General features: G+C 33.8%; 1 protein-coding gene across 5 annotated transcripts in view; it reads right to left on the bottom strand.

Annotated features, from left to right (window-relative positions):
- Positions 1-3,473: 3,473 nt before the first annotated feature.
- Positions 3,474-12,024, bottom strand: part of AGMO (alkylglycerol monooxygenase) — a 387,401-nt gene continuing 378,850 nt past the window's right edge. For all 5 annotated transcript variants that reach the window (XM_053896924.1, XM_053896923.1, XM_053896922.1 and 2 more), the window contains one exon: positions 3,474-4,886. In XM_053896924.1, the coding sequence (XP_053752899.1) occupies positions 4,812-4,886 (75 nt within the window). In that variant the 3' untranslated portion in view covers positions 3,474-4,811. The remainder of the gene's footprint in view (positions 4,887-12,024) is intronic.

Here is a 12,024-nt window from a genome sequence, read left to right on the forward strand (position 1 = left end):
GAGGAAGACACAGAATCTGAAGCAGGCTCCAGACTCTGAGATGTCAGCACAGAGCCTGACACAGGACTCAAACTCATGAGCCATGGAATCATGACCTGAGCTGAAATCAGACATTTAACCTACTGAGCCACCAGGCACCCCTATCATTGGCAGAATTTTGAAGAATGCAATTTCTCTGGTACTACTTGAATTGTACTAAATCAGGATTCCAATGTTCCCACAAAGAATCTGCATTTTTAAAAAGATCCACAGATAATCTTGATGCATAAAAACAAAGTTTACTTCCTTTTGTTTTCTGTAATGTAAATCTATGCAAGTTTGAATTGTGGAGTTTTTGCTGCTAAATCAAAGGGAGAACAAACTCTAGGAACAAACTTATGATTGATGGACACTGAGCATCTGGAATGACTGGAAGGTCTGACCACAGAGGAATTAGAGTTGAGGAATTTCAAAAGAAGACAGCTCACGAGAGAAAACCATCAAGGCTTGCTTATTTTCTTCATTTGCTAATACTTTTTTCCTTATTGAGTCTTTGGGGAAGAAGGTGTTTAATATATTATGCCGTTGAGAAGAAAGGATGGCAGACTGGAGTGAGATTTGGAAAAACAATCTAATAATAGAAAAACATTGTTAAGTTTCCTTCTACTGAGGTAGGCTTGAGATAGGGCCAGTTGGTGTTGCTGACCATCATGACATCAAAAATATTTCAAGATTCTGAAAACCAAAATAGCCTCTATGTTTACTATCTTTCCTTGAGATTCTGGGCTACAAATAAGAAAAAAAAAATAGAGGAGGGGGTCATAAAAAAGGAAACTCATTTCTAATCACTGTTGCTCTATTAAATGACATTACACCACAATGTGTACCGTATTTTACAGAATTCCATACAGAAAGGCATAGTTCCAGTAAAATAAAATTTAAGAACCTCTAAGAAACAATAATCCAAGCTGCTAAAGTTAAAGATAGCAGGGGTTCATATACTTTGGTGATTAACTCAATTTCAGATACAGAATTACGAATCCATATATTGCTGAATATCTTGGCCATGAGAGGATTAGATTAAATTTAGCAAAACTAATTAGGAAGAACAAGATGAAGGGGAAGTAAATGATACAAAAAATAGAGCTAAAGTAATGGGCAGTTTCATCAAATAAAATCAAGTACAGGAATGGATTCCTTTTAGGCGTTTGGCAATCCTATGAATAAACCTATGGCCTTATCATTCTTAGAGTGATTAGAAATTCTGCAGTCATCCATTTAGTCACTGAATCAATCCTATAACTAAGCCTCTTACCCTCCAAACTTTACTTTGTACTTTGGAGCATCAAATTGAATAGGAGCTACACTGAACTTAAAATCCTGAGTCTATACTTCTAAAGATTTGCCATGGATATCTGGCATCATGGAAAGGGGAAACATCACAGACTTCACTGTCAGAATTGAGAGTTTTTAAATTTGGCAGGGGCACCCATTCTATTTCACAGGCCAGAGCAAGTTTTTAAACCTCTGTCAGCCTCACAATTTTCTTCTGTAAAATGGTATTAACAGTGCTTAAGTCCCAAGATTTTAGAGACTAAATGAAATAGTTCTGAGTACTACTCAACAAACAAATGTAGCTTCCATATCTCTATCCTTCATTATGGTACGTTAGCAAATCTGAGAATCTTCATAATTATTTGCCAAGTTGGTTTACAACTCCCCATTGGAAGTGGCAAGTAATTGATGAGTCCTATTTTTAGTGCCTTTCCTCTTGAGAGAATGAGAGAGAGGTAAAGGGCTTCCAGTCAAGAGTAAGCATAAATTACATGGCATCACTCAAGATTAATTCACAACATTTATAGTAGTTATATGATCTGTCATCATGTATTAGTACTCAGCAAGAGAAAACTGGGCTGGAAAATTAGCAAGGTTGAAGGCGAAGAATAAAGTGCCCCAGGTAACACACACAGGCCCTGGAAACACTACTTATCTGGAAAATTTGTAGCTTGAAAACATTTGCATTTCTAAAAAGAGAATCATTTATAATGATGGTGAGGGTAGCTAAGAGAGAAACGAGAGAATGGATGCATTTGCATTTACTTCAAGAAAACTGAGTTTTCCCATGAAAATATCTTTTATCATTTTTGAATTTTTTATTCCCATTTTTAGGTCATTCCTATAAATTCATATACACACACACACACACACACACACACACACACGACCCATGGGGAAAACAAACTAACTATTTGGACACACCAAAAACTTACTTAAAGATTTGTGAAACCTCTCTTTTCTTTGCCAGTCCATGAGGATATAACCTTTTTACTGAAGTCTTGAAGATGTAGAATATGAATATTCAGGATATTTATGCGATGAATTTAGCAATTTCAAGCCAGCAGAGGGCTCCCTGCTTTGACATGATCCTATATATGCAAAGTCCAGCACGAACTGCTGTTAAGGAACCAAAGCAGGGTTTAATGTTTGTTATGGGCTTAAAGTATTTGCTTTAACTGTGGTACATTAAGCAGTTTAAAAAGATGAATGAAGCAAAGCCAAGTCTCTGCTTCTGACGCTAGAGATATAATTTGTTAATTGTTTCATCATGCAAAATTTAATCTTGCTCTGGTTTACTAGTTTGAAAACCAAATGTGCTTCAATTTTGCATCATGAGTCCACATAGACACCTGCTGTCTGATTTTTCTAATAGATCTACATTTTTCTCTGTTCACAGCTTAACTGACACATTTTAAAGATGAGACTAACGGACTGATCAGTGTCTTAATCCTGGAGATGAATATAGGCAAAGCTCAATGAAGAAGAACATTAATTGTTTTAGTGCGTATAATTTTGATTACAGTAGTCCCCGTTCATATGCAAGGGATACATTCCAAGACTCCCAGTGGATGCCTGAACTGCAAACAGTACAAAGTCCTATATAGACACTATGTTTTGCCTTCTACATACATACTCATGATAAGGTTGAATTTATAAATTAGGCACAGTAAGAGATTAACAAGAGTATCATAAAATTGAACAATTATAACAATATACTATGACAGAAATTATGTGAATATGGTCTCTCTCTCAAAATATCTTACTGTACTGTACTTACCCTTCTTCTTCTTCTTATGATGATGTGACAAGATAAAATGCCTACCTGATGAGATGAAGATCGGCAAATGACCTAAGCATTGTGATATAGCATTAGGCTACTAGTGACCTTCTGGCAGTACATCAGCTTCCAGACCCCAGTTGACTGCAGGTAACTGAAACCATGGAAAACGAAACTATGGATAAGCGTGGGCTGTTGTACTTAAATTCTAAGTTTAAATTGAAGGAATACTGGAAGGAGGGAAGGAAAAAATTCCAACTACTTTCAACTTCTCCTGCCATTTTGAACTGTAACCGGCTACTTCATGTCAGTTCCTACATAAGAAACACTTGGCAGATTTTTACAGTCCCAATGAATAATGTACACACAACACTTAGGATAAATTTATTTAGAAATGTTTATTAACATTATTGTGACTATTTAAAATACAAGTATCTCCTACTTTTCAAAGTTTTGCATTAATGAAGCCACTTCACTTTTACAAAAAACCTATTAATTAGTACCCATTTTCCCTAACCTGTAAGAAACATGAAGAGAATTTTTGCTTTCTATGAAAAAAGGTGAAAAGCAAAAATACACTCAGCGTTTGTTTCACAGTGAGCAGTTATAGAGGCTGTGCACACCTCAAGCAGCAAGAGCTGCAGGGCCAGGCTCCTTCCCATGGAACCACACTCAGCATCTCAGTGTCAAGCTGCCATGGTTTTGAACTGTGTCTCTGAGCATCTGTGCTTTATTCTGAGTTATTTTGTTCATCCATTAGCAAGATATGTCTTACGGTATCAGAAAAACCTATGAGAGATGTTTCGGACGGTTGGGGGGGGTGGTCTGGGAATGCTTTAATGTTTTCCATATAAATTAATGGTAATTGCTTCTTCAATTTGTACCATTTTGGCTGATGAAAGATTTCATAGGAAGGTTCTACTTTCAGGTGGCAGGGGAAACCCAAAACAGAGAATTAAAGGTTTCTGAAATTACAGGTTTGTGAAAGACCTGAGGTTTTGTTTTTTTGTTTTTTTGTTTTTTTGTAAAAGTGAACATTTCTTTCAGTTAGTAAAAATAGGTACTAATGGAGGTCTTTCATAATACGTAAAAGCAAAGCATAACACAAGCTTTCAAAAAACAAAGGATGTCTGACTGCATACTCTTCAAATTGCCAAAACAAACTGACCAAACATATTAGACATATGTATTGATCTGTTGTATAAACAAATTCTGGTAAATTCTACTCATTTTCACTTCCATGATGTCTTTTTCTGTAATGTAGTTACTTAGGTTATGTGGTTTTCAAAGGTAAATATAGCCTTATGCAGACAACTAATGTAACACATGTTTATGACAACAAATATTGATATAAGCACAATTTTAGCATGCAGCAAAGAAAATGTTGTCAAAAAATGCAAATGAAATCTTCATTCTTTTTAAGTTTCCTCCCTTCCTTTTCTCATACTCTTTGACTCAGATGCTACAAGTGAATATAACATGACTGTATTTGATATCACTTGTTTTCAAACCCATCAATAAAGGAAAGTAATTGCAGCACACTTTAATTTTAATAGAAAATAACATATGGAAAGCAAGCAAAAGTAGATAAGCATATTCACCTTTCATTAAAAAATGGTTCATATAATCATTATATAAGATAATTATATTTCCACAGACAGTCATAATATACTGTGGTTGTGGACTACTGATTAAAACAAGAGAATTGAGTACAAACTTATTTCCAAGGGCCGGAGGCAAGTTGTTTTATGCTTCTGACTCCCCAGAAAGCAATGCAGATGGAATAAAAAATCTGAAGAAATAAAACACAAAGAGGAAAAAGAATTCAAAATTGAATCGATACTTTTGTTCAACTGAGTTAAAATGTCTTTGAAGGGGAAAATGAACATCAGCATTTTAGACACTATAAATTAATCAAATTGAATCTAGCAGTTGTTCACTGATAGAATTTAGCCAACCCAACTTAAAACACATTACGTCGGAGAAAAGAATGGGAGTAAAACGCTTTGTTTTTTTGGCTTTTATTTTATTTTTATTTATTTATTTATTTATCTACTTATTTCACTTATTTATTTATTTTACATCCAAGTTAGTTAGTGTTTGCCTTTTATTTTTTATACTCTCAAATCTGGGTCATTTCTAGGGATGGGACTATGAAACTTAGATACTGAATGAAACAGAACTTTCTTCTGGCCTCTGGGCATTTTGCATGTGGAATGTACTGTATGAAATGATCTCATTGTTTATATAGTTTAAGAAGCATTTGGAAAAGGAGAAATAAAAACATTATAAAGAATCATTCCTCTCTGGGGCAATGTGATCTAACATGTTATGAACTTTACCCAACACGAATTAAATGTTAAACATCACTACTGATTTACCTTCTCACTCTGGTGATCTTACAGGTATGAAAAACTGTACTGCAAAATTCTCTTTAAGATTCATGCCATAACTAACTCATAATAAGCAGCCATCAGAGTTCATTGAGTTTACTTCTCTGCTTTCAAGTAATATCACACATTCCCAACAAATCACTCCAAATTAGCCAAAAATAACTTGATTTCTGATGATCCTAGCAATAAGGATTATATAGTCATTCAGTAAGAACTCATGGTTGCAGAATTTTTTATTATGTGTAATCTAAATGCCATAATGCCATAACACACATATCTTCTCTTCTCTTGATGTAAAATCCAAGCACTAGTCATGGTCGTTACACCATCAGAGATCTCCTAAGCTAACTTTTCCCTTTACTCTTACCTATACACTAACATTAAGCTACAAGGTTGCTTTATGATCTCCATTTTAGGTGTTATTTGTATGATGATAAAAAAAAGAGTAAAGCCCAAACAAATGGGTTTATGCAAGAGTCTCTCCATATGTTTTTTTTTTTAATTGTGCAAAGCTCCTCTCCAAACTACTAAAATATGACCAGTTCTTCTCCCCAGGAAGAACCACTATTCCTGAAAGATCCACAAAAATATACAAAGGAGCAAATTTAAGTAATAAGATGCAGGCATGGGAAACATTCTGGGGTGATGGACTGGGGAGAAGCCAAGGCCATTAACTGAGGCCAGCCATCAATTCAAAGAAAATAGCTTGAATTGTGGTTATTATGCTGTGAAAGCCTGAATATGAAAACAACAACAACAACAACAACAACAACAACAACAACAACACCTTCCTAAACCATGGTATTAGATTCACGGCTAGGTTGTTCTGTTTCATATAGAAACTTTCATATGTTCTTTCTAGAGAACCATGATCCTTCACATTAGTCACTCTGCAGTTTTCTTCCAATACATGCATTCCTTTCAGCCTATAATATGCACAATATAAAAAAATATATATCAAAAATGAAATCTACAGTTATGTTGAAGCAGAAGTCAAGAATAATATTAACATTATGGAGTTGCTTCAGAAATCAAATACAATATATTTAGAGGTTGGTTTTGATTTTGTTTCTTTTGACTCTAATTCAAGAAAAATGACCTCATGGGATTTCTTGTGATGGTGCCAAGCAAAATAATATCAAGGTGAAGAGTATTTATGAAAGCCCTTTGTGCAATGAATTGAATTAGTCTACGAAGATGGGTAATGTTGACAGAGGGCTAGCTGTAAAGAGAACTTTCAAATGGGACAGAGATGAAAAATGCATAATATCAGTATAAACAGTTTAATTCAGATCCATAACATTTATGAACCCGAAATATATTTGGCAATAGAAGTTTTTACTGGTTTTTCAGGGTGCCTGGGTAACTCAGTTGATTGAGCTTCCGACTCTTGATCTCCACTCATGTCATGATCTCAGGGTTGTGAGATCAAGCCCAGCATCAGGCTCCGTGCTGGGTGAAGAGCCTGTTTAAATTTTTCTCTCTCCCTCTGCCTCTCTCACTCTCCCTCTCTCTGTCTCTCTCTCTCTCAAAAAAAGAAGTTTTTATTGGTTTTCAATTTAGTTTTTCGGGTCACAAGGATTCCAAGGGTGAAGGTTAGGGAGAAGGAAACCTCTAAACTATATGTAAAATTTTTCTGGTAAGTCATGATTCTCCTCTTCCCTACTCCCCACCCACTAGACTATCTATACTTCCATCTGGGATCCTAGAAATAGTAACAACTTCTGACCTAATGAGAGAATGAAAAAAAAGTTCAATTCAGTTCATGCCTTTGTTGTTAACCCATAACTTCCCAACTAAATCTTTCTGCTTTTGAAACTATAAATCAAGTCCTATTTCCTTAATGACCCATCCTTAACTAAAACACGAGGATTTTATCTTTTCCAATTATCTAAAATGCTTTCAGCTCCTTAAAAAAATGAGATATTTAACAATTTATAGTTTTGTTTTGTTTCTTTGGCAGGTTTTGGCCCCATTTATTATCTCTTCAAAACATGGGGTGAGGAACTGATGATGCATAGAAATCCAACTCAGATTCAGTATTAATGTGCAGTGAGACCCTTGATTAAACTAGCCATTGTCCTAGGTGCCTTATTAGATTATGATGTTTAAATCTCATCACAAACTTTGCCAGATTGGTACCCAATTTGCTCATGAGGCAATGGGAACCTAGAATTTATGTGGTTTAACAAGAAATCACAAAACTACTAAATATCAGAGCTGGGATATGGGTGTTTGTTTATATAGCATCTCTCAGAAAATCTAACTACACATCCTAGGACGTCAGTTCAGTGAATATGTACATCAGTAGTGAATTCTTTCCTCTTTTTTTGTAGTGATCTGTACTTGCCTAATGATTTTTGAGTCAGTAACTGCTAGGTTTCTGACACTTTTCACAATCAATGTTTTAAACATAAATTGGAGTTTTTATATATAATGAAAACCAGATTGACACAGAATCATAAAAATTAATACAATGAATGTGCCCTTCTCAAAATATGCATGACCTTGAAATAGTCACTCAATTGCATTAGAAAATAAGTAGGAAAAAAAAGATTTTCTCTTGTACTTTTTAATGTGTATGCATATGTATCCTAAATATATATTTAATATATAATTTTAGGCTGGAAAATTATTTAACATGGACTCAATAAACCAGTTGATGATTGGAGTCATGCCATTTTAATTTTCTCTTGTCCAAACTTTCTCTTGATTTTTCTATCAAGCTGTCCATTTTGGTTCTCCATAATTGATTAGATTAAATGTGTCCTTTGAAATGACTGTTGATTAACATATTTCTCAATCAAGTATTTATTCAAGGAAGACAGGAGAATTACTACTTAGGCTAGTATAAGATTAAATGGCAACCAAAGCCAGTTTTTTGCAACATACTTCTCTAATCACAGATCTGATGTTTCTGGATATGTACAAACTCAATGAACACTTATTTTATCCAAGTCCCAAGATTTTAACAGCTGGATTCAAAATATGAAACAGAGGAAGTTCACTCCTGGTGTCAAGCCCTCCTTGAGCTAACACATCATTAGTGGCCCTTGTCTTCAGGCTATTTCCTTGACTTCCCAGGGCCCTAGACTCCGATGCCTGAACTTTGGCCTGTACAGATGCTCTCCATGTTTCCTTCACTCTTTCCAAAATTTGCATCAATTGACAGGTGGCTAATCTGAACCACTAACCCATACTAAAACACCAGTGGGAACCGATGAGTTATTCTACTGCCCCTCCCCGTTATGTCTGTGTTTTAAGAGGCCTTATTAAAAATGGTTCTACTTATGAGAAAATCAGGCATCTAATCTTAAAGGAGACAGAATAGTATCAGAAGAGGTACTTGTGCGCATGTGACATCTCCTCAAACCGCTATCCCTCAAATTACACAGCTAGTGGATCATTCTTACACCTATGTACATATCTGTCTCTGTTGGTTTGAATCCGCCTACCAAATGTATTAATAGATGACCTGAGAAGCAAATAAAATATCATCTTAGGTAGTGGACTATTTCCATTAGAACTAGCCAGCAACACCCCACACTTCTCAAAACATTGAACTCTCAGATAAATTGCAAAAAAAAGAGAAAGTTTTAAAGTACTTGAAAAATTACCCACAAGAGAAACAAAATCTCTGAGATAGCTGAAATTTACTTGGATTCTCAAACTTGTATCTATTGGTACAAATACTTAAATAGAATATGCTGAGAGATAACATCTCATTTAATTTTATGCTTATCCACAGTGGCAATGTAATTATGTATACAGAATCACTAGAGAATTGCACGAGCAAGTTAGAAAATCTAAGTCATTTTATAAATGATGGGTAAAGCTGCCTGATAAATTCTACCTTGACAAGGAAGAAACTTGAAGTAGCATTTTTGTGATGAGTGATTACAAACTCACTTTTCGTAATTAAAAAAAATATATTACTCTTTATTTCACTGTGTACATTTTTGTGTACAACTTTTGTCTTGATTTCCTAAAATTCCCCTTGAATGGATATACCTATGTTTTATGTCTAAAAAATTATATCCTGCCTCTAAATGGAAGAATATATTTTTACCTAAAAATTATTTCTCTGACATTGATGAGGTTCATAAAATAACAATTCACTGACTATTTATTCACAACTATAACAATGAAAATAGCAACCATTTGTTTTAAGAGCAACACATTAAATATACAGAAGTTTTTACTAAATTATTTGGATAAAATAAAACTAATTCTTTGTTAGATATACTTTTTGACATAATATTTTGGTTTTTTAGAGAGGACCATTTTCTGCTCTACAGATAAACAGATAAGAACTTAAAACAGAGTTCAAACCTAAATTGCTTAAAAGTATCTCTATTTCCTATTAATGCAAGAGACAAATAAATACAAACAAATCTAGACCAGAATTTGGAGCCAAATAGACTGAAAGTCCTGCTGAAATGAAAACATCAGAAAGATAATAGGTAATGATACATTTTTTTTCTTTGAATTTTTAAGGATACAGTTTGACAAATGCCAACTCCAGAGAAATTGGGAATTCCTGATTTAACTTCCAGTACATTCTATATATGACTAAAATACTAGGAGTCATGCACAGACAAATAAAGGCTTAAGAGAAATAATTTCCAACTATTTGCAACCATTACTTGGAAGTCTTGTGTTCTCTCTCTGACCCTATTCAAAGCATATACAATTACCACTATCTTTAATATGTGGTCTTATCGGATTTACTACTATCAAGATTTAAATCAAACATTATTGTTTTGCATTAGTTTTTAAATATGTATTAAAATTCTTAACTGAGGGAAAAACAATATAAAAAGAAAGTTTATATGAATGCACATGATAACAATGCCTTATTTAAAAAGAATATATATTTCCTTCAATCATTACATATATTCTGACATAAATTTTCAAACATATTAAACATACCATGATCATGTTTTTATAAAAAAAAATAAACTCAAAATAAACATTAGAACAGAAGTTTAAATAATTAAGCTGAATTCGAAAACCTTAAAAATCAGGCATTTTACTATTCAGTGGGGGCAAAGGACTCTAATTTCAGTGACAAAAAAGTACTAAGTTAATTTAGATAACAAATACAGAATCTTCATTTGTAACCATTTCTTCAGCTCCCCAGAGATGATTATCTCCTGTTGGGTATCACAATTTATTCACTATTCTAAGAGTCCACATAGCTCAAGAAAGTGTATATCCTTTTCAACAATACCCCTATGGAATATCTACTGTTCATGTATACCACATTTGAGCTATCATGATAACATGTGAAAACCACAAATATCAATAAGAACATTAGAGATCTCTTGGAGTTCTCCAAGACCTACCTACAATTCAGAGAATATACTTGAAGACAGTTGTCATGAATTAGCTACTGTGTATGCAAACCTATCTGGTCAAAATTGTATAAACTGTAATTAGCATAAAGTGAAAATAGATGCTACATTTCTCAAAAACATCTGTGGATTTTTCATCTTTGAATTCTAAATTATGAATACAGTGTCTTTATAGATACAAGACTTTAAAATTTTTCAATATAACCAACCCTTGTTCTGAGGGTATTACCATCCAGTAATAGGGATTTTAAAATTGCCCTTGATTACTTATTACATTCTTGCTCTCCCTCATACACAATGATACATCTTCAATTTATGTTCATTTCCTGGAAAACTTATAAATATTTTAATATACATAGTCTAGATTTACAGCCTTTATTCTCAATTTTTTTTCCAGGTTAGTTTTTTTCCAGGTTAGTACTCCGCCCCCAGCTTCAGGTTTGTCAAAATGACAGGTAAAAGGAAATGTCAAGCTTACCACAATTAAAGCATGGAGAAAAATTAAAGAGACAACCAAAGTTGATTATATGATTTATATTCATAAAATGGTCAAAACATGTGTCTTGTCAAAACTGAAACCTGACTTTATATTTTTCTAATCATCAAAATTCTTAATGAAGAAGGGTAAAAATTTTTTTATAACTTTTTAGTTTGAAATGCTGGATAAAAAGCAATATGGAGATACAGAGAGAAAGTTACAATAAGGTCAAATTAATAAAGAACCAAATATCAATTGTAAGAATGAATGTTAGGTTAAACGTTGACCACTCTTTCAGAAAAATATCTTAGCAAAGGCGTACATTATAAAAAGCATCTGTTTACACTCATAATCTTCTTCTTGTACTTACAATGGAGCCTCACATTCTTTACCTTTTTAGGTGTGAGAATGAAAAAAATATCAGAGCAGTGAAAAATTCTAAGGATAGTCTATTTTAGTTTTTATGAAGTTGGGAATAAAACAAGAGTAGGAAAAATAAGTCACTCGATGAACATTACCTAATCTGACCTGAGACATTCTTATATATTAAAACTAGTAATGGACAACGCATTAAAAATAACCTGATGCTGGGGCACCTGGGTGGCTCAGTTGGTTAAGGGTTTGACTCTTAATTTCGGCTCAGGTCATGATCTCACAGTTCATGGGTTAAATCCCTGTGTCAGTCTCTGTGCTGATGGTGTG

The sequence above is a fragment of the Panthera pardus genome, unplaced genomic scaffold (genome assembly GCF_024362965.1).
Source record: "Panthera pardus isolate Hobbes unplaced genomic scaffold, ASM2436296v1 HiC_scaffold_8, whole genome shotgun sequence".
Taxonomy (NCBI): Eukaryota; Metazoa; Chordata; class Mammalia; order Carnivora; family Felidae; genus Panthera; species Panthera pardus.